This window comes from Bombus fervidus, chromosome 17 (assembly GCF_041682495.2).
Source record: "Bombus fervidus isolate BK054 chromosome 17, iyBomFerv1, whole genome shotgun sequence".
Taxonomy (NCBI): Eukaryota; Metazoa; Arthropoda; class Insecta; order Hymenoptera; family Apidae; genus Bombus; species Bombus fervidus.
Window position 1 is genome coordinate 3436727 of NC_091533.1, and position 21504 is coordinate 3458230.

A 21504-nucleotide genomic window follows, 5' to 3' on the forward strand; every position below is an offset into this window, starting at 1 on the left:
ACCTACTAAATAAATAAATTTTACGTTATCTTTACCACTTACTTTGTAGTTTATATTACATTTTTCCAGTGTTTAAATCGTTGTACAAGTGATAACTTTGCTTTTAATTGCAGGCCTGTGATAAATTACTCCTAAATACATATGTTTCAATGTATGCCACAACAAACAGATGCTATAGCCTCTGTACAGATACAGAGTTGTACCTCGCCTGCGCTATAACAAACGTGATTTGAGAACCAATTCCATTCGTTCTAACATACCTTAGTGTACTTTTCCAGTGTTTAAATCGTTGTACAAGTGATAACTTTGCTTTTAATTGCAGGCCTGTGATAAATTACTCCTAAATACATATGTTTCAATGCATGCCACAACGAACAGATGCTATAGCCTCTGTACAGATACAGAGTTGTACCTCGCCTGCGCTATAACAAACGTGATTTGAGAACCAATTCCATTCGTTCTAACATACCTTAGTGTACTCTAGAGATGTACGGACTAGCGGTCGACTATCCGGCCACTTTTATAGTCGATGATTAATCGGTAACTAATAGGTGAAAAGAGTCAAATGATCGGCATTCAATTTTTATGTAGTAATAACTTGATAAAGCATAGAAATAAAAATAGAATGTCCTTTCTCTACTACCATTAGTATAATTTTAATATTTTTTAATATATAGTGACACAGTATAATTACTTATAGGTACATACTTGAATGTAATATAATTATTACATTATAAAATATAAAAAGTAATAATTAGTATTTATTGAAATAAATCAAATAAGTACCAATTAATTAAGAACTGGTTATTATTTTTTAATTTTATCGTAATAAAAAACTTTAAAGTTTTAAAACTTTAAAACGAAGGAACAAAACATAATAAAATAAATATAACAAACAATGATAAAAATTTTCTCTTCGCGCTCGTGATATTAAACAATTATAAATTCGATGCATTTTGCAGCGGTGTTTAAAATGAAATGATCAGCTTCTTAAAAGCCGATTAATGGATTAGTCCGCCAAAACCCTAGTCGGTACTGTACATGCACGTGCATCATCTTTTTATAAATATTTAAACTTTATTTGAAGAAATAGTAAAATTATAATGACATATATTTTTATATCGATAATATTTCTCTATGAAGATATTTTACCATGTTTCGCTTTTCTTATTACGAGATTCGTCGATATTTAAAGTGTGTATTTGTTAGCAGAATAATTTCTGTTCTTACTCGCGTCACACGTAATAAATGAAACATTAAAATCTTAAGAAAGTTCACCGATAATGCATATCAACTATATTGTGTATAATAAAAGTGAACAAAAAAACAAATGCAAAATAAACAATATCGACAATTACTGTTCATTTTTCAATCCTTATAACAATACAGGAATAACAATACTTTATGAATAATTGTTTTACGAGTAAATATAAACATTTATTGCATGTACAATGTAATCAGTTAAGACTCAAAACTATGTATATACGAAATGAATACAGTTATACAAAAGATAGCCTTTGCGACTTTTCATGAGACATATTGTTAGCACTTACCACAACGAAAGAATCGCGAACATTACGATCGTATCTTTTTTCGCACTGGAATCATCGTGCTTCGATGAAACTTATTACGTCACCATGATGACGATCATGTATGTTGAATATCTTAAGTAAGCATCTTTAGTGCCACAACACATACAACTAAAAGTGATGAAAATAAAACTAATTAAAAAAGAAATCTCATGCACATGATCTCGAGTAATTCATTTGCTCGAACTGATCGTTTGGAAAAAGATGTGTTGCTATACGAAAGACACATGGTATTTTTATACATCTCATTAGATGCATTACTAAAACAGTTCTGTCGAATCTACAACGGAAGTGATTCGTGTAGCGTTTTCTCTTTATATCTTTTTTCTTCAATAACTTTTCCATCCACCGAGCGATCATAAACTTAGGAATCAAGATATTCTTTCTTATCAATGATATGTACATTTAAAGGTACCTATATTTACGAAAGACGTAAATTATTTATATTGTATATCGGAAATATAAAATTACTTAATTTCGCGCTTATTTTATTACTTTAATGCTCTATTCCTCGTGTAATACTATTCTAACATGTAACCCTATTACGCGACTAACTAATTCAATATAATTACGCATCACCGAACATTCTGTAAACAACTACCTACGCTACCAACTGATATTGTGTCGAATATTTGCGATCATTCTATAGCCAATCGCGAGAGCTAGTCCATAGCGATGTAAAGATTCCCGATGTTATTGATAGGAAAGCACTGTACCCAGGCAGTTTAGCTTAGTTAATATTTGAACAGCGCACGAGCGCGTCGTTGAATGCTCTTCTAAAGAAACTCGTACGTTTCCTTCGTGAGAAGTTCGCTCTTTCAATCAGCCGGACTTTACTTTTGACTTGCCTTTTACTTAACTTATTTTTAACATTAACACTGCTTGCTATTATCGTTGGTAAGTAATTCTTCGACATTTCGTCGTGTCTATTCGCGTGTTGTTTCTTATCAGAGAGATTTTATATCGCGTTAAACCGAATTCTTATTTATTCATCATTTTTTTATTTTTACGACGAATTAGTTTAATCTTTAGGAAGATTATTAAAACTCTGTGTATGAGGAAATAAATAAATACGGGGGAAAGAAGCTATGTTCGTTAAGAGCATATTACGTTTATTTATAAAGAACAAAAGGATATTACGTTGTTAAAAATTCTGTTTGTTGTTCTCCATCGATTAACGAAACCCCTATTTTTAGTCTGAATTCTGAATAAAAGTTTGTGAATTTCATATGTCAAATTTCGTATTATTTGAAATTATTTTTAAATCATCATCATCTTAGGAGCATCTAACTCCATTAATGTATTAAGCTCGTTAAGATCATTATAGTTTCCAGGAAACAATCGTTTCGTTGTTAATATATTAAAGAAAATTATCGCGAGATAATGATCTTTTTGCTCGTTATTAACAACTGTAATTACTATAATTTTATATTGTCACTCATTTCCTTGTTCCAATTGATTTGTATCGAGTAATTATTCTCAAACCTAAGGCAAATCAAATCTATTGAATAACAAAACTTACTATAATAACCATACAGATATAAGCGAATACAATATGAAAACAGGACGAGAACGCTGCATAAATGCGTCTTCTGTTCTTATTTAATCTAGCATGTATATTAATGTCGCTTATTGATCAGTCTTACAAATTTACTGCACAAATGCATATGCGTTATTTTAAAAGAATGAAAAAAAAAAACGCGTTCCTGTTCTCATATCGTATCCACTTGCACGGTAATATATGACTCGCGTACTCTATCTTTATGTCTCTATGACAATATAACAATACAAGGTGCTCTAAAATTCTTTTGTTGCAGACGAGCGACTTCTAGCCGCGCGATATTGCCGCGATCGTATATCTTTCTTTATTTTCCCAGTTAAGAACAACAAAGGAAGACGTACGATTGCAGCGATATCGAGGAGCTGGAAATCGCTCGTATGCACGGAGCCCTAGAACGAGAACATATGAAAGGAAATTTAATACTGAAATTTAGTAATGAATTTTTTATTTTGTTCTTCCTAGATATAAGTAGCTTAAGCGAGTGAGTCGATGTCTGTCTTTTCTATAAAGGCAGGTTCGTTTCGCTTAATATCAAATTTTTGTTAAGTTTCTTACATTACCACAATCAGAGAGCAGTACATACAGAAGTCAATAAGCGATGGAACGACGAAACGAGTAATTAAATTTGTAATTTATATGAAGTATGTCGAAATTTTGACACGTGCCTTAAACCGAATATTATTTTCTGAGTATCCATGACCTAAATAGCTCTCCCGACTTTTTACTCACATTAAGGTCATTGAAAAATTTGTTGTTTCTATCGCCAATCTCCGCTTACTTCGACCTTTAGAATTCAAAATTATCGAATTTTTAGCCGTATATTCACAGATCTTAAATTAGCCTTGGAGAAAATGATACGCATCGGTATACATACGTCTCGTCTAACCACGAGCCGCGTTCAGTTCGCATGTTAAATTCTTGTGCGTTACTTGCTCGTACGCTACCACGATCGACAAACGTTTTATACGGAAAATTTGGTTGCAAAATTTAAACTGTGCACTTCTTAATCTGATATATTGTCATTGCTTGTTAATCGCATTTTTTTACAGGAAATTATTTAAAGGATTATGGTCCAGGTACGGGAGGCTGTGTTACTTCTATTGGATATATCGCTGCTTGTGCTGAAAATACTTTATGACATTGTCTTAAGAATATACAGATTGTGTATACCGGTCGAAGAGAAAAGCGTAATCGGCGAAATTGTATTGGTATTTTACAAACTAATTATTGTCCCACATATTTGCAATTTTCCAAATAACCATTTTAAATATTAATATCCGATTAATTAATATCCGACTTCAGGCGAAAATTTTCCACAATTCGTTCCTTTATAATTTACATCAATTATATTTTCATTATCTCGCCATCATACGATTGCTGACGATTGCTTAATGTTATATAAATAATATGAATAGCGCGTGACGAGCAATTATCTTGTACAGATTACAGGTACTGGACATGGTATTGGTAAAGAATTAGCATTAAAATATGCATCGTTAGGAGCGATCGTTGTCTGTTTGGACGTAAATGAAGAAGGAAACAACGAGACAGTAAATGAAATAAATCAAAACGGCGCGTTAAAAGCTTACGGTTACAAGTACGTAGATATCCTATAAGATATTTTCCGATATAAAATTCGTATTTTTTATACTCCATAGATGCGACGTATCGAACAGAGAAGAAGTGCTTAAAATAGCTAAAAAAGTAAAAGAGGAAGTAGGAGATGTGACAATTTTAATTAACAATGCTGGTATAATGCCTTGTTTCACTTTCATGAATCATACACCCGAGCAAATTAAGCGAATATTCGATATCAATGTGCTAGCACATTTTTGGGTAATTTATTTTACACTTTTTTTTTTTTTATAAAAAGGTTCCTTCCCTATTGCACTCGTGAATTAAATAATTTGTCTGTATAGATGTTCCAAGCTTTCTTACCTAGCATGATTGAAAGAAATTACGGTCATATTGTTGCTCTTTCATCGATAGCTGGTATTTTCGGTCAACCCAATATAGTTCCTTACTGCGCTTCAAAGTTTGCAGTAAGAGGTAAAACTGATGTCTATATTATTACTTTTTTTCCAATATTTTACGTTACTACTTTCTTTTGTCGATGATTTTCCAGGGTTGATGGAAGCACTGTACGAAGAGTTACGATCGATGAATAAAAGAAAGCCATCAAATATCAAATTCACAACAGTTTATCCGTATATGGTCAATACAGGACTTTGCAAAAACCCATATTACAGGTAAAATATTTTGTATAACGTTAGTTCGAGTGATAGATAATGCAAAATTATTAGTAAATATTTATTATATAATTGAACGAAATACAAAATGATATGCTACCTATAAATTTTTTTATATTTTATAATTATTAGATTTTATAGCATCATCGAGTAATATTGTTCATATATATTTACATGTAAATTTGATAATTGGCTTACAGACATAAGAAGTTATGTAATAAAATGAATACATCGTTAACGAAATATGAAGAAATAATTGTCATCTAAATTATATTATATACATAACAAAGAATACTTACGTAACTTGTTCTAATTAGGTTCGAAAAGCTATTGTCTTTGGTTTCAACAAAACAGGCAGTTGATATAATAGTTAAAGCGCAACGGCAAAACACCAAAGAGATTTCTATTCCCACATATTGGTATTATGCTAATATTATTCTGAGGTGTGTAATTATACATACATACATATAATTTGTGTATATATATATTTTACAAATTTCCCGTCATTTGATAACATGTTTCCTAATTTTAGATGTATGCCATCTACATGCATAGAACGCGTAGAAGACTTTCTAAATGTTGGTATAAATATAGAACGTTAACGAATATTTAATATTCTTGTAATAGATTATGTACGAAAATGTTTACTTTACAATACATAATAATATTTTTTGCTAATTTTAATCATAATTATTATCTTATTATTAAGTATAGATGTAATTTTTATTATTTGTCGTTAGTAACTTTTAAGGATTTCAATATAAAGGTAATAATAACTCGTGTAATAAGTAAAATATAAGTAAGATGTTTTTTAATATTTACATAAAAAACATGTAATATATGTATATATGTACTAAAAAATAATTATTAATGAATATGTAAGCAAATAAAATAACTATGCTACAAATTATAACCAATTATACAGTCTGTTCTATAAAATATCTATATATAGTGTAACTCAATACAATGCTTTACAAATTAAATTTTTGATGCATCCTTAAAAATTTCATCTAACTTATTATAGCCTCTTAAACCAACTTTAGCACCAGCTACTTGGCAAGCAAAAGTTACAGCTGCTTGCAGGACATTTTGTGTAATAAATTCTGTATGACTACATTCTAAACTTTCAATATTATAATTCATTTTAATATTACGTTTGATTTTTACATCTTTCTGTAAGGCACTATTCGTTTTGCATGATTCTAACTTTTTTTTTTTAACGAATTCCAGTTTTGCTTTATTTAAATAATGTAATACGGCAGCATTAAAGGTGTCTCCAGCACCTAAGGTATCCACAACCTTCTGTGGTGGAAATGCAGGAGATTGTACTGTAATATTATCTGGAGTTCTTGCCATAGCGCCTCTGTCAGCCCAAGCACATATAAGAGTTGCCCTAGAAAAAAAAAGGAATTTCATGATACATCAATTTTTCATCCATAAATTCAAAGTATTTTTTATATGGATTCATACCCAGATTTAGCATCTCCGCTAATATCCTTCAATGTTTCACTCATATTATCATGTCCTCTACTTTGGGCAAAATCTTTAGAGATAAATGCTACATCGACATAAGGTAGTAAATCTAATAATTCTTGTTTTGGATTTTCTAATTCTACGCTAACAGTAATTGGTGTTTGACTAGAAGCAATTTCTTTACTATTGCTATCTTGGCTATAATTCAACGTGTTATTATAATTTTCCACACACTGCATCATAGATAGTACTTCATTCAAGTTTCTACCTTCAAAATGAATCCAACTGTAATCTTCTAAATGTAGTTGCTCAAAATCTTTCAATGTTAACTCTGGCAGATTTGGATTATGATGTAAAATTGTACGAGACCCTGAGCTTAAACTTAGCATAACGGTGGATATTGGACACCCTATACTTTCTACCATAGGACAATGAGAAAAGTCGATATTGTAACTCCGCATATCATTTTGCAAAAAACTTAAATGTTCTTCAGCACTTAAAGTACCAAAAAATTCACATGGGCTCCCTAATTGAGAAAGAACTGTACAAGTATTAGATGCATTACCTCCTCTTTGCCATCGACATTCTACAGATCTGTAAATCACATTAGAACAATAAATTCTAGTCTCAATAGCGTAACAAGTATTAAAAATATATTTTTATTTATTATAAAGATCGTACAAAGTTATTATATGTATATATATATATATATGTCGGTTAGAAATGATAATTATACGTTGTTTATATCTTTATCAATATCAGCTGATCGACGTAAGCAATGAACGAATGATAACACTGCGCAATCGCGTATAGAAACATCTCTTACCTTTGATCAGAATCTTCTGCGGGATATTGTTTGCACGTTTGTACAATATCCAAACAAGTTAATCCAATACAAAGAATTTTCTGCTGATTTGACTCCACTGTAGAAGACGTACCAACAATTTTTTCATAGAAACTTGAAATCATGTCACTTAATAGTGTGAATGCACAACGTTACTTTACGTTTCCTTACTCGACGGATGATAGAACTTTGAGCGATTAGCATACGTACAAACAGTATTTATGATTCAATAACGAGCTATATTTTTCGTTTAATCCAAACAATTTTTCCATTAGTATTTGTGAAATTAGGCGAAGTATATATATATTGATTAAATCTACTTGACCTTTGATACTGTAAGCAAATATATTGATAACTTTTAAACCTACCTATTTTTATGCTAAAAGTGATACTGGACTTTACGAGTTATGGGACAAATTAAAAATGTTAAATGTTAACGTTGTGTTTAAACAATCCATCTAAAAGTTTTCCTTATTATACGTGTATATATGAAAGTACAATTTATGTGAAATGAAATAATGACTTTATTATACAATATTTACTTTGTTAATCTTACATATAAAATTGCACTTTTAAAAATATATATTAAATTAATACATTGTACTTAAAATTTAATGTGCAAGATATATTACCAATTGCACCTAGTAGAAAAATTAATAAAGAATATAATAAAACCTTAAAATTCCCGCTTCGTTAACATGAGACGATTATAGCGCTTAGCGGTCAAGAAAAAATGCCAAGATGGCAACGTAAACGATTTCGTTCAATATTAGGACAGCTTTTATTGTTCATTAACTAAAATTTAAACGTAATATTCGAAAAAATTATTTAAAAAAAAATATAGATTCTTTGTTAAAATTATTAGACACTATTTGTATTAGGTAGGGGGAAATCTACAAAAGAAACACATATAAACTAACATATCGAAACTTGGGACAATTATTTTCCGATAGCTCATTTTTTTAATAATCGTTGCTTGCATTTAGCGTTATATGATTTATTATTAAATATAATGGATCCTCGAATACATAGAAGAACAGAGCCGGAAAAAGGACCGGGCGATTTGGTCAGTGTATTAACCTTTCAAATTATCGTTTCCCAGATACATTTTATGATACAAAATAAGCATTTACAGTACATACATATGCGTATATATTTATAACGGTGACTATAAACAATTAATTATGATGATTATTTGAAAGAAATTTCAATTAGAAGAATCCGAAAAATTCCTAGTTATAAAATTTCAATTGTCTTTACTATACGAACAAAAAATCGGTATTTTGATTTAGATTATATTTTACAGATAGTTGAATGGTTAAATGAAGCTTCACTAAACCCAGGAGAAGATATAAAAGTTGCAAATTTATGTAAAGTTCAAGAAATATTAATAAACAAGGAGCCACAATTACTTCCATTATATTTGGATGAAGCATTACAGTTTTCCTTAGATAGGAATGCAGAAGTTAGGAAAACAATTACAGGTTTCATAGAAGAGGCTGGGTAATGATCATTAATGCAACTTATAATGTATTGCATTGTAATATTACTTTCATCACACACATTAATAAAATAATCATACTTTATTTGCAGTGTAAAACAACCTGAAGTAATTCCACGTGTAGTTCAGGTACTTTTAAGACTAGTTTCTGATGAATCATCAGCTGTTGCTAAAAGAGCTCTTAGAGCTAGTGGCAGAATATTAAGAGCTGCATTAAAATGGATATCTAGCGCCATTACAGTTACGCCAGAAATGGAAGTTGCATGGAATCAACTTAGTGCTCTCAAAATTCAAATTATAAATATGATTGATAGTGACAATGATGGGTAAAAAGAGTCTTTAAGTTGTAAATTTATATATATTCGTTAAATGTTAATTTCTAATCTTTGTTTTCTCTATTCAGGATTAGAACACAAGCTGTGAAATTTCTTGAAGGTGTTGTTTTGATACAAACATACCCTGACCCAGATATACCGAAAAAGTCAGATGATTTTTCTTTAGAAGATATTCCATTAACATTAAAAATAGCACGCAGGCGCAAATTAGAGGAAGAAGCTAATGATGTAATGGACTTATTAATCAAATTTCATGGATCTCCACACGTTAGTAGCGTTAATTTGATGACATGCATGGGGTCTTTAGCATTGATTGCTAAAACAAGACCTCAGTTTATGCCTGGTGTAATACAAGGTACATAAAATATTCAGTAATGTAATTTAATCATACTAAATTTATAAATAAAAGATATCAATATTTACAGCTTTGCAAAGGTTACAACATGATTTACCACCCACATTATCCGATTCTCAAGTAACTAGCGTTCAAAAACAATTAAAATTAACTTTATTAGGACTGATGAAGCACCCAGCTAGCATAGAATTTGCGTCCACAATAGCTAAACAACTGACTCAATTGGGAGCAAAAGAACAAGAAATTCTTAAAGCTTATCCAAAACCAGAAGATATTCGACGTATGAAGAAACGACAACAAGTAAATATGCGATCAGCTTTAATTTAAATATATTAACGATCACTTCTTCATTTGAAATATATATAATTTTTTAGGAAGCAGCAGCGTCTTCCACAGCAAAGCGTGTTAAAATCGAAACTTCTTTAATACCAGATGAATCAGAAATAGTGGCTAGTTTAGTATCCAGCTCAAAAGTACCAGAATTGGTTGAACTTTCAGAAAGTTTTATTGCTGAAAGATTAAGTGTAGACATTGTTACAGATTTAGTAATGGATAGCATGGTGAATATATTTTTGTATAAAACTAGTTGGGATTTTTAATATTTTCATTTTTTTGTATCAAACGCATTTCATTAACAGGCGTGGGTCCCAGACACAATGACAACGATTTTTCAAAGAGAATATCAGCCTTCTTCAACGACCGATATAAATGCTCAACGACAAACGATTGCTAAATTACTAGCGACACAAATAAGACAAGCTAAAACAAAGAAAAAAAAGGATGCAAAGGATGAAGATGCTGTGATGGAAGATTTAGTGAAAAATCCAACCATTAGCGTAGCGGAAGCAAAACGAGAGCGGAAACGTGAAAAAGATAGGGAAAAAGAAAAAGAAGCAAAGGCATCTCTGGAAGCACATGAAAAATCACTTGCGAAGGCAAGAACTCGTTTAAAAGCCTTGAAATTATCTGAAGTTACAAAACCATTGTCAAAAGAAATTAAAGAAAGAATGTTACTGATGGCTGTGAATCGAATTTTGCTTTCTGAGAAGACAGCTGTATTTGGTGGTGTAGCAGCCATAAGGTACATCAGTTTATGAATTATTTATTTATTTGAAAATATCCTAAAGTGAATCAAAATATTTCTTGTTATTTCTCTTTAGATCAAAAATTTTAACTACTCTAGCAGCAACGTTTAATCCATACATTAAAGAAGCAGTATTACGTTATATTACTGACGATATGAGAAATCGTTTAGACTTAGCTTTAGGTTGGTTGTATGAAGAATATGCATTACTTCAGGGTTTCCAAAGACGAACTACATTATGTACAAAGCCCCAAGAAGCTCCGCATCAGGCTTACAATTTTTTATTATGTACTTTAGTATCTGCAATAGATTTAGTTCAAGGCAAAGATCGTGACACATTACTATATAGGTAAGTGATATTAATAAAGCATTTAATAACAGAATATATAATGTTAGCTGTATGTGAATTTTAAAAAGGCTATACTTGGAAGCTCCGTTAATCACCGAAGATGCAGTCGAGGCTTTGAAAATGGTGTCTTCTGATGAAACAAGAGGACTGATGCCGTTACAATTATTAAAAGAAATGGTTATTCGTAGACCAACAAAACAATTAGTTTTCCTAAACGTACTGTTATGTCATACTGGCCATGAAAACAATACGGTAAGTTGTAATTATTTAATCTTGTAATCCAAATATCATATGTACATCACTTTAGAACCCTTTCGCTCTCCATCCCCCCGAATCCCCGCCGTTCCATGGCAGTAGTTCTTAGTATATATGTGCGTATTAAGTATCTTAATTTTCTGTTCATATATAGATAAGGGAAGCCGCTATACAGTTAGTTTGTCAACTATATAGTCGTCCTGAATTAAGTAAACTCATAGAAGAGTATGCAGTTCTCTATTTAGGTTTCTTACGACTACATACACCACCTGAGATCGTCTTTGGACAAGATCGAGGTAGACCGCAAGTAGAAACTCAGTGGACTGAGTCAACTACAAGAGCTTGTCTTGGATTATATCTTGCTCTGTTAAGTGAACATCAAGATTTAATTCATGAGTAAGTTCTTTTCTTAATAAATGTTATATATATGTTAAATACAAATTTCTATTAATACTGGTTTTCTAGATTGGCTAGAGTTTATACATCGATGGGTGCAGATGTAAAACGTATGGTTCTTCGATTAGTAGAAGGACCTGTAAGATCTTTAGGAATGGGGAGTCCACAATTATTGTCATTAGTTGAAAATTGCCCTAAAGGCGCTGAAACGCTAGTTACAAGAATTATTCATATCCTTACAGAAAAATGTATATATGTTTTCATATTCAATCATATACAGTTTTTTAAAAACTATTACAATATTTAACATCTCTTTTCTTTTCAGCTGCACCAAGTGTAGAGTTAGTAGCAAGAGTACGAGAACTTTATCAGACCAGAGTTTCAGATGTTCGATTCTTAATACCAGTTTTAAATGGTTTAACGAAGAAAGAAGTTATAGCTGCTCTTCCAAAACTCATAAAATTAAATCCTATCGTTGTTAAAGAGGTAAACGATATGAAATAATATTATCTAAATTTAAAATAAAATTTTGTATCATACGTTACAATGATCCTCCTTTTATAGGTATTCAATAGACTGCTAGGCACTCATAATAATGAAAGTGGTGTACCTCATACATCTCCTATCACACCTGCTGAATTGTTAATAGCTTTGCATAATATAGATCCAAGTAAAGCAGAATTGAAAACAGTTATAAAAGGTATGACATATAAAATTTCTCCGTTTGTTTTAAAATGATTCTTTTTCAATTATTCATTCAAATTTTATATTTATTAATACCAATTTACAGCTACGTCCCTATGTTTTGCGGAGAAACAAATATATACACAAGAAACTGTAGCTGTTGTAATGCAACATCTTATGGAGATGACCCCTCTTCCTACATTACTCATGCGTACAGTGATACAAAGTTTAGCATTATATCCTAGGTTAAGTGGATTCGTTATGAATATACTTCAACGATTAATTCTCAAACAAGTTTGGAAACAACCAAAAGTATGGGAGGGTTTTGTAAAATGTTGCGAACGTACGCAACCACAAAGTTTTGCGGTTATTTTACAACTTCCTCCAGCACAATTGGCCGAAGCGTTAAAAATGGCGAGTAACTTACGAGCACCATTATTAGCGCATGTCGAAGCCTTTGCCGAAAATCAGGTATATTTCCTGCAATATACTTTATTGATGCTGTAATACTTATTCTATGTTTTATATTTTACTAAGAATGCAAAAAATTTAATACGGAAATGATGTGATATTTCAGAAAGCGCACATTCCGCAATCAATAATGGATGTCATTCAGGGTAAATCACCTTGCGACATACATGATGAATTTGATATTGTGAGTAAAACTACTTGTATATAAAGAGTTGATTTTTATATTATTATAAGAAAAAATAAATATATGAACTGATCCAAATAGTTCTTCCTTGAATTTCTTGCAGGCACCACCCGGTGATTATCCGATCGAACAAAAACCAGATACTATGGAAACTGATATTTCAGAACCAGCTCCGCCTGGTTTAGATTAGCATAAACTCATTCCAGTGTTGGGATTTGAATCATCATCAACAGATTGTCCCAACTTTAATGAATTTACCTTGTAAATTATAAATTATTTTTTTATGTCCAGTCATATCTGAAATATCCAGTAATTTGAAATCTTAGATTCACGTATTTATCAAATCAAACATGAAATGTAAATATTTCTTTTTCAAAATTCATTGAAAATTCAATTACTTTTATAGGTATGACAAACTCGTATTTATAACTGTATATATGCATTATCTTCAGTACATGGTATATTTTTATTTAGACTATGATAAATGTATTTCCGATTCTACAAAACAAACTGAGTGAATTTTTCGTTACTTTCGTTTCCGTAAAAAGTCAAATAATGTTACTATTAATAGTTACGGATTTGTATTTATTTATTAACACCTGAGTGCTTTTTCTCTTTCTTTTTTTTTTTTTTTTTTTTTTTTTTTTAAAGGAAATATGCACATAACAATAATAAACAAGACGTTCAGAAGATAATACATAGTTACAAATTAGTGTATATATATGTGTATTATGTACAACATTAGGAAATGAAGTATAGTCTTCTGTACATCCAGATATTTTGCTATTAAATCGTCATAAGATTGACGCTGTGTATATAGGTTATTTTTGCATTGTGAATAGTATTTGTGTAGTAACTACTTAGTGCCTACTAGTACTTATTCAGTTTATTAAATATTTAATACTTATATCACGTGTGTATGTATCATACACACAACGTAAGTATAAAATCTATTTTAACTGCTAATTGATACTTCAGTTGAGTCACAAAATATTTTATACGCAGCTCATGTAATTATTTATTAATAAACTAGAGTATTTCGTTTTATATAAATGTTAGAATGTATAAAAATATATATAAGTAAAAATACATATGAAATTTTATACCACAATAATAAAACAAACTACAAACATTGGTCTGTAGTGAAAAATACTTCAAGGATCAAATTATACATATACGAAATTAAATAAAATATTCGTTTTTCAGTACACTAAAGTTCTTTTGTTATCATTATAAAATCTTATTAACATAATAAAAATAAATTCTTACATTTGATTGGGAAAATTAAATATCATCCAAAATCAACACCAGTGTCTAGCAAATCACGCAACATAAATGATGCCTTCTTTGGAAGTATTCTACAAGTGTAAAATATTAATTATTAATAAAACTTTATAGACTTGGTAATATTAATCTTCAATTTACCTAAGAATATGACCTAAGTAAAGTAAATATCCAGGCACACTGAATTCTGCATAATTTCGGCGAACTCCATCTAAAATTTGTTCAGCTGCGTCTGTGGCCGGCATTGTACCAAAGTAACTTGGTATTCTGGAAGAATCGTGAAAAATAAATTTTCGATAAAATCAAATATCATCATTTGATTGCTTACCTAAAACGAATATCTTTTGCTATTTCTGCGCCTACAATAAATGGATAAACGTGAACTAAAGTAATTATTATGTTACTATTCAAATGTCTTAATTCAGTATGTAATGATTCAGCTAATCCTTGAACTGCAAATTGTGCAGTGGACAAAGAAACTCTGTTTCCTCCTGTGGCAGTACCAGAAAGGCCAGCCACAGATGATAGAACCACTATGTGCCCTTTTCCAGCCCGTTCCATGCATGGTAAAACTGTATCCAATAACTGAAAACAAAAAATGTGATGCGAAAATTTATAACTACTGCGATAAACTATGTATCATTCTAAAGATATTTACCCAAAAATGACTTAGAATCGTCAAATCAATTGTATGCCTTATTTCAGGTGGATCTTGAAGTAATGCTCTAGGACTTGGTATACTGCAGCAATGGAAAAGCATTGTAACTTCACCTAACTCTGATTTAATAATATTCACTATACGAGCTACCTATTATATTTTATTTACAATTAAATCAATGTATAATACTTATTATATAATATAAATATATATTTTATAAATGTTATGCTTACTTCATCCTTATCTGTTATATTACAAATATACATTTTAGCAACTCCTACTGATTTAGACGCTAAGTGTACAGTAGTATCACAATTTTCACTATTAATGTCAACACATGCAACATTAACACCAAGTTGACATAAATGAATTGCTAATTCCCTACCTATGCCTCGACCAGCTCCGACAACCTAAAATACAATCTAAAATGTAAATGTTTGATACCTAATAACTCTTCATAAACAAGGGTATAGAATTTTATTACCATTGCGACTTCTCCATAGAGATTTTTTAAAGGAGGAGGTCTAAATATTCTATATAATGCAATTAAGATAGCAAAAAATATTCCAAATAAAAGTGTCACAAGATCTAATATTAAAATAACGAGAGAATACAGTCTTAGCAACATCTTTGGTGGTTTGAAACTTCTCCTTAAACTCTCCTAGAAAAAATATATATATATAAAATTATGTTTACTTTTAAATTATTAAATTAGCTTATTACAGTTCATTAAAAACTGCTTCGTCATTGTAATAAAATATCTAAAACATTTAATCTTTCAAACATCACGAAATCTTTCTTTTCTTTTTCTCTTTTTTTATAAACATAATTGTTTGCCATGATACTTACCATTTTGATGCACTAAATAATTAAATACCATCGAAAACGTGATCGTGTTATGAAAAAATGCAAATTAATTAAGCTGGTGAAAAGAAATTTGTGGAATCTGAAGATACATGTATCTTTTTATCAAATTACGTCGTAAACTTTATGATAACATATCATGACTTTATGGAAAAGGAAGGACAAATTGCCCAAAATTTATTTAAACTAATTTATAATAATGTTAAGAAACAACAATATAAATCTTATATGAATGATGTATGTTGTGAATAATAAATCTAACAACAAAATATAAATTTTCAAGTATATGTATAATACATACCACGTGTTTAATTACATTTTTTAAAACTTTCTACCGGCGTTATTGCTGTTGCTTTTACATCATTCTAATGAATGAATTTGAATAAAATAAATCAGATTCTTGTTGTGTATTATTAATTAAAAACTACATTAATGAATACGGAAGATAAATTCAATACTATAAAGAAATGTCAAAAGCTTTCGAACGTTTAACCTTTTATTCGCTTCGAATAGTCGTGTTCGTGCTGTATTTACTTACCCTATTCAATAATTATACATTATTATTTGGTTAGCGCAAATTGTTTATTATAATTTATTATTATAATTTTTAGTCTTATATCAAGTTGATGTTAGAAATTATATTCATTTTGTATTTAATTTTTCAAATTTCGAACTAAATAATTGATTTTATCTACATATAGCAATAAAAATACATATAAAACTCGCGTTTAGCACATTTGAAGTATTTTAAAACATGCAATCAATATTTAATAAATTAAGTTTAATGCAATATTGTAAAAAAGGTAAAGGTAGTTTTATTTAATATTTATTACCAAATTAGATTTCTTAGAACTCAAAATCTATTATAATAATACAATTGTTCTAATAATAAGTTAACCAACTTTTATATTATATTTTATTTTATATCTTGTTAGTTTCGAAAGTTTTAGTTGATGTCTAAGTTAACAATAAAAGAAATAATACAGACGCGACATTTCTTATTAAGAAACGTATAGTAGCGAAGAGAATCAAATCTAGATGATTCGTATTTCCGTGCTCTTGAAGTTAGTTACGTAATTATCTAGGAAATTTTGATATATTATATAGATTTAAATATTTGCTAAAAATGTGGTATAATGCTATGATACCGTTAGGTATAATAGGAGTACTCTCAGCATTACCTGCTTACATTTCACCATACATAAATAAGTTTTTTATCGGAAACGTAAGTAACATAACCTCAATATAATAACCATTTGATTGACAATTGATTGACATAAGAAAGATTATTTAATATTGCAACGAAGTGACAATTTATATGGCTCCGTTTTATCTTTCTTTTCTGGAGTAAAAATTTAAGTGCTTTAAAACATAACTGTTAATTATTGTGTAATAGCCAATTTTATAAATGTGTTATTTATTGTACAAATGCTTTTTAGTTGTTTCAATCAATATTTAAAATACATCTAAGTAGGTTTTTATGAGCTAATTTCTTTATATTTTGCTATTACAGCCAAATGGAAGATTGTACGAAAACAATATATTTGAGCAAATAGGATATGTTAGAGACTATGAATTTGGTGGTAAAAAAATTTGGAAGTTTAATGTAGGTATATGGTATTATAACTGTTTAATAACTTGTTATTTCTTGTATCATCGTACAATATCAGATTGATTAGTTAAAATTTGATTAATATATAAAAATATACAATATTTGACATAATTTTTGTCTCTTTTCAGGGTTTGGAAGTCATTCCTGACAAATAGAGTCATATATATGCCAGTACCGCATTAGGCTATCTTTATTACCTTGGTAAATGTATTATGTAAATATGACATCATAATATATATAGTGAAAGAATGATTTTTAGTATTAATCTCACAACTGTCCCCACTAGAAAAACTTATTTAACAGAAAAAGTACTATTTTTATGCTTTCGATATAATTATTATTTAAGAATTCCAAAAATATCAATGTAATTAAAACTATAAACTCGGAGGTTAAATTTAATTATTACTTATAATTTCGAGAATATAATTTTTGTCAGAGGTTTCAGTGATAAGTTATTGTTGCATTGTTATAATAATAAAAAAAGAAAAAAAAAATCGGCACGAGTAGATTTACATGTACAAATAAAATATTATTTAGTATAAAAAAAAGCAGTTTAATCTACTCTTGAATATATTTTATTCAGGATGTTATATTTTTGTCAAAGGAAGTAAAGTCTTTATAACCGTAACGCGATCGTTTCAAAAACCATATCGCATATTCCATAATCCGTCATTGCATTGAAAACTTTACTTCGAGAGCAACGATTACACGGCAAAAGGCTCGTATATTTTCGGTCGTCGAGTATTTGGAATAAAACACAAAGTCGAATGAAAAATTGATAACTTCGAAGTAGGTCTATTGAAAGAAATATTTTGCTTTTGTGCGCAGTCAAAGCAGGTAACCTTCTTTTGTTGTCAAATTGTCAACTTGTTGAGAAAGGAGGAAATTTTTGTCAGTTTTATGGAAATTCTTATTTTCTTCGTGTGAAACATATTTTCACTATTCATTTCCAATATGCCTAACGAAAAAAGTTCCAGATGTTTTAAACGACGATGTTCTTTGTTTTCATTATTGTAGTTTGAAACCCTTCGAAAATACGTAAGATCGGCCCCTATGCGTAGACAGAGATAACGAACAATAGACAGCCGAGGGAAGTCTTTGAACTGGGGACTTAAAAATCGTTATAGGTGTTCACGTATATATTACACACAGGCGCGCGCGCGCGCACACACACACACACGCACGTTTCTTTACGAGAAACGATGATAAAAGAAGGAGCAGATGAAATTAACGATGATTATCAGTGAGCTAATTAAGTTTGACATTCGATTCGAAATATTTTTATTTAAAAAAAATTATCTAATCAATAAACACGTGCGAAAGATACGGCAATGTATCGATCATTACATTTTATCCGAAACATTTTGCTCAAGGGATACAAGATTATAACAGATAAAATAAAGGAGATATCGATTGAAATACGCTATTGCATCGAGATATCGATTGCGAGAACACGACGGAGTACGATCTTTACTCGAAGATAGAAGCACTTAAAGTGACTAGGTACTTCGGTCTAATATATCTTGAAAGTTTCCAGATCCGGTCACGAAATCAGAATTTACCGAATTTCTATTCTTCATGTCCGCTAAATTTATCCGAAGATCTTTCCGATCGATCTTCCGCTAATCTTTCAGTTTCAAAGATTAATCACCCGAGCCTAAATGCCTTCGAGCCCACTTATGATTTTTGACGTGTCAGGCGATGGCAATTTCTTTTGTCCCGTATTGTACCGTCACCTAGAAGGTTAATTACCTGCCAGCTTTTATCCAGAGCACAAGGCATGCCTTCAATTTCAGCCGCAATCACCGGAAAACTGAAGGGAAAATCGGTCCTCGCCGAGATATCGGCCGGCAGCCTTTGGCTTAGCTTTAAATCGGTCTTCGGTCTGAACGGGCGACCTCACAGTCGAGTGCGAGACGTCGCGCAAGTAACATCGTGTTCCATGTCGCGTCCTCTTTCCTCTACGAATTTTCGTTCGATTTTTCAACGATCCTCCTTCGAAATTATTATTACTGCGCGATTTCGGTACTCCTTAAACGTTCCGAGAACGATCGAAAAATATGTAACAGATAAACGAACAGCTAATTTGTTTACGCGGGAATTTTCAGATAACGGGGTCGAACTGCAAACACGTTTGTGTTCCGTATATTAGACCTTTCGAGCCCTAAGGACGAATACTTACGTAAAAGCGACGTAAAAGATACGGAAAACTGGGAAATATTTTCCAACTGTCTTCTTTCAAATAGCCAAGAAGCGCGTGGGTAGACCTACCGCAACAAGTCTTTCGATAGCGTCGTTGCTGTTTTCCTTTCCCTCCTGCGAGTATTATCCTTGTCTGGTTCGTTATACACAGACAATAATCGTTCCGTTATATAGTAAAAGAGAGCAGCCAAATATCGTATTTAGTGCAAAGTGTACGGACAAAAGTTTTGGTCAGCGTTCACGGCCAACCTGTTAGTCATGTGGGAACGGTAAAAACCGTTCAGGCAGGAACTCTGGAAGAGCAGTTTCTCGGAAACGGTCGTCAGAATAGTAATAACGATGTAGTGAAACCTGCTTCTCGTCGTTGCACAAGGATACACGGTGTTTCAACGATCGTCCCTTTGATCGTTCGTGCGTTGTGATGCCTGTCGATTTTACTAACGGTGCGTCCTTACGTGTACATGTAAAATGATATCCTGCTGGAAAATATGTTCTCGCGATTTTTTCATCGCAACGTTCTGAGATCGTTGGAAGCAAAGAGAAGGAAAAAAGAGAAGAAATTTCTAAGGCGATAGGGACGAGTCGTTTGTTCGTGCGGGATCATGCAGCAATTTTGGAACGTTCGCGGAGGATGGAGCGACGGAAAGACAGGTAAGGGAAACGTACTAGAAATTATCCTTTGTTTCTTCTGTTTCTTTGATTTCTTTGATTTATGCGTTGTTTCGCGTTTCAAAGAAGTTTTGTTTTTTATGCGATCCATTCGCACTCGGTTGTTCATTGCTCAAAGATCGGCGTCGTTTCACCGCATACAGCAGGACAAAGCGCGTCATGTCGTAACGCAAAAGGAATCGCACAACTCGTCGTTTCGTGAAAATCGATCGGCCTTTCTCGTGTAGTTACGCGATATTTCGCAATCCGTTCGAAAGACGCGTTTCTCGCTCGTATTCTTTTAACACTTAATATCGTCACACTAACGCTAATATCGGTTGATATTTTTGGTCCAAGGTCATCGTGCTCTTAAATATTTTACCAGGCTCGTTCCTTTCCAATTCCAGTACGCATAATTACATCTCCCGTTGCACCGTTGTTTTCTTTGCGAATCCACGGGGATTTCTCGTTTCTTCCTCTTGCCGTCGTTTGGTAGTTGAACCATGGCTCGTAAAATTACGCGCGAATCGGTTATGCATCGGCGTAGGCAAATATTTAGACTCCGTTAGAAAAAGTACGCGTGGCAGAATGAAATCGGATTACTGTGTGGACGCGCGGTTGGACCCGAGAGATTTTTGCGTGCGATAACCGTTAAAGATCGGATCGAGACAGAGTTTAAATTACTTTTCCTTGAACGGAAAGAGGAGAGACCGCGTTATCGGCGAGAAAGTTAATCTGCATTCTTGAACGTTGATAAATCGTATCCACGGTTTTTCTAGCCGCGGTCGACTGCCGTTGATCGTCTTCCAAACTGGTCGTTTGTTATATAAGCAAACGGTTGTTTCGTGGACAGGCTAAAGGCAAATATAACACCAAAACCCGGACGATAAAAAATGAGAAAATATC

At 31.5% G+C, this 21504-nt stretch overlaps 5 protein-coding genes across 8 annotated transcripts in view; 3 read left to right on the plus strand and 2 right to left on the minus strand.

Annotated features, from left to right (window-relative positions):
* Positions 1–2307: 2307 nt before the first annotated feature.
* Positions 2308–6089, plus strand: LOC139996337 (short-chain dehydrogenase/reductase family 16C member 6-like). The gene is made up of 8 exons (XM_072020673.1): positions 2308–2486; positions 4200–4358; positions 4593–4747; positions 4809–4986; positions 5070–5199; positions 5276–5399; positions 5717–5842; positions 5932–6089. Exons 2-8 carry the CDS (start codon positions 4218–4220, stop codon positions 5999–6001), a joined length of 924 nt encoding a protein of 307 aa, XP_071876774.1. The 5' UTR covers positions 2308–2486; positions 4200–4217; the 3' UTR covers positions 6002–6089.
* A 144-nt stretch (positions 6090–6233) lies between these two features.
* Positions 6234–7998, minus strand: LOC139996334 (ketohexokinase). The gene is made up of 3 exons (XM_072020666.1): positions 7699–7998; positions 6870–7466; positions 6234–6792 (listed from the first exon to the last, which is right to left on the minus strand). Exons 1-3 carry the CDS (start codon positions 7839–7841, stop codon positions 6378–6380), a joined length of 1155 nt encoding a protein of 384 aa, XP_071876767.1. The 5' UTR covers positions 7842–7998; the 3' UTR covers positions 6234–6377.
* A 481-nt stretch (positions 7999–8479) lies between these two features.
* On the plus strand, positions 8480–14154 carry Sym (symplekin scaffold protein). 2 transcript variants are annotated; one of them, XM_072020630.1, is made up of 16 exons: positions 8480–8782; positions 9023–9219; positions 9310–9543; positions 9621–9907; positions 9978–10207; positions 10282–10467; positions 10546–10988; positions 11068–11340; positions 11409–11592; positions 11750–11991; positions 12061–12239; positions 12317–12477; positions 12556–12691; positions 12782–13146; positions 13253–13330; positions 13412–14154. In XM_072020630.1, the coding sequence occupies exons 1-16, from the start codon at positions 8729–8731 to the stop codon at positions 13445–13447; spliced, it is 3285 nt and encodes a 1094-aa protein (XP_071876731.1). In that variant the 5' UTR covers positions 8480–8728; the 3' UTR covers positions 13448–14154. The 2 variants fall into 2 exon arrangements, with proteins under 2 accessions (XP_071876731.1, XP_071876730.1); XM_072020629.1 differs by having other exon boundaries at positions 8482–8782; positions 13434–14154.
* On the minus strand, positions 13345–16466 carry LOC139996336 (17-beta-hydroxysteroid dehydrogenase 13). Of its 3 annotated transcripts, XM_072020671.1 has the most exons (8): positions 16122–16358; positions 15757–15933; positions 15506–15682; positions 15273–15422; positions 14943–15199; positions 14756–14881; positions 14600–14688; positions 13345–13627 (listed from the first exon to the last, which is right to left on the minus strand). In XM_072020671.1, the coding sequence occupies exons 1-7, from the start codon at positions 16122–16124 to the stop codon at positions 14622–14624; spliced, it is 957 nt and encodes a 318-aa protein (XP_071876772.1). In that variant the 5' UTR covers positions 16125–16358; the 3' UTR covers positions 13345–13627; positions 14600–14621. The 3 variants fall into 3 exon arrangements, with proteins under 3 accessions (XP_071876772.1, XP_071876773.1, XP_071876771.1); XM_072020672.1 differs by lacking the exons at positions 13345–13627; positions 16122–16358 and adding an exon at positions 16438–16466 and having other exon boundaries at positions 14202–14688; XM_072020670.1 differs by lacking the exon at positions 13345–13627 and having other exon boundaries at positions 14202–14688; positions 16122–16357.
* Positions 16467–19638: 3172 nt separating this feature from the next.
* The window catches only part of Lapsyn (Leucine-rich repeat activity-regulated protein at synapses), a 35344-nt gene continuing 33478 nt past the window's right edge, over positions 19639–21504 (plus strand). Inside the window, exon 1 of the mRNA XM_072020660.1 lies at positions 19639–20601. Within this exon, the coding sequence (XP_071876761.1) occupies positions 20553–20601 (49 nt within the window). The 5' untranslated portion in view covers positions 19639–20552. The remainder of the gene's footprint in view (positions 20602–21504) is intronic.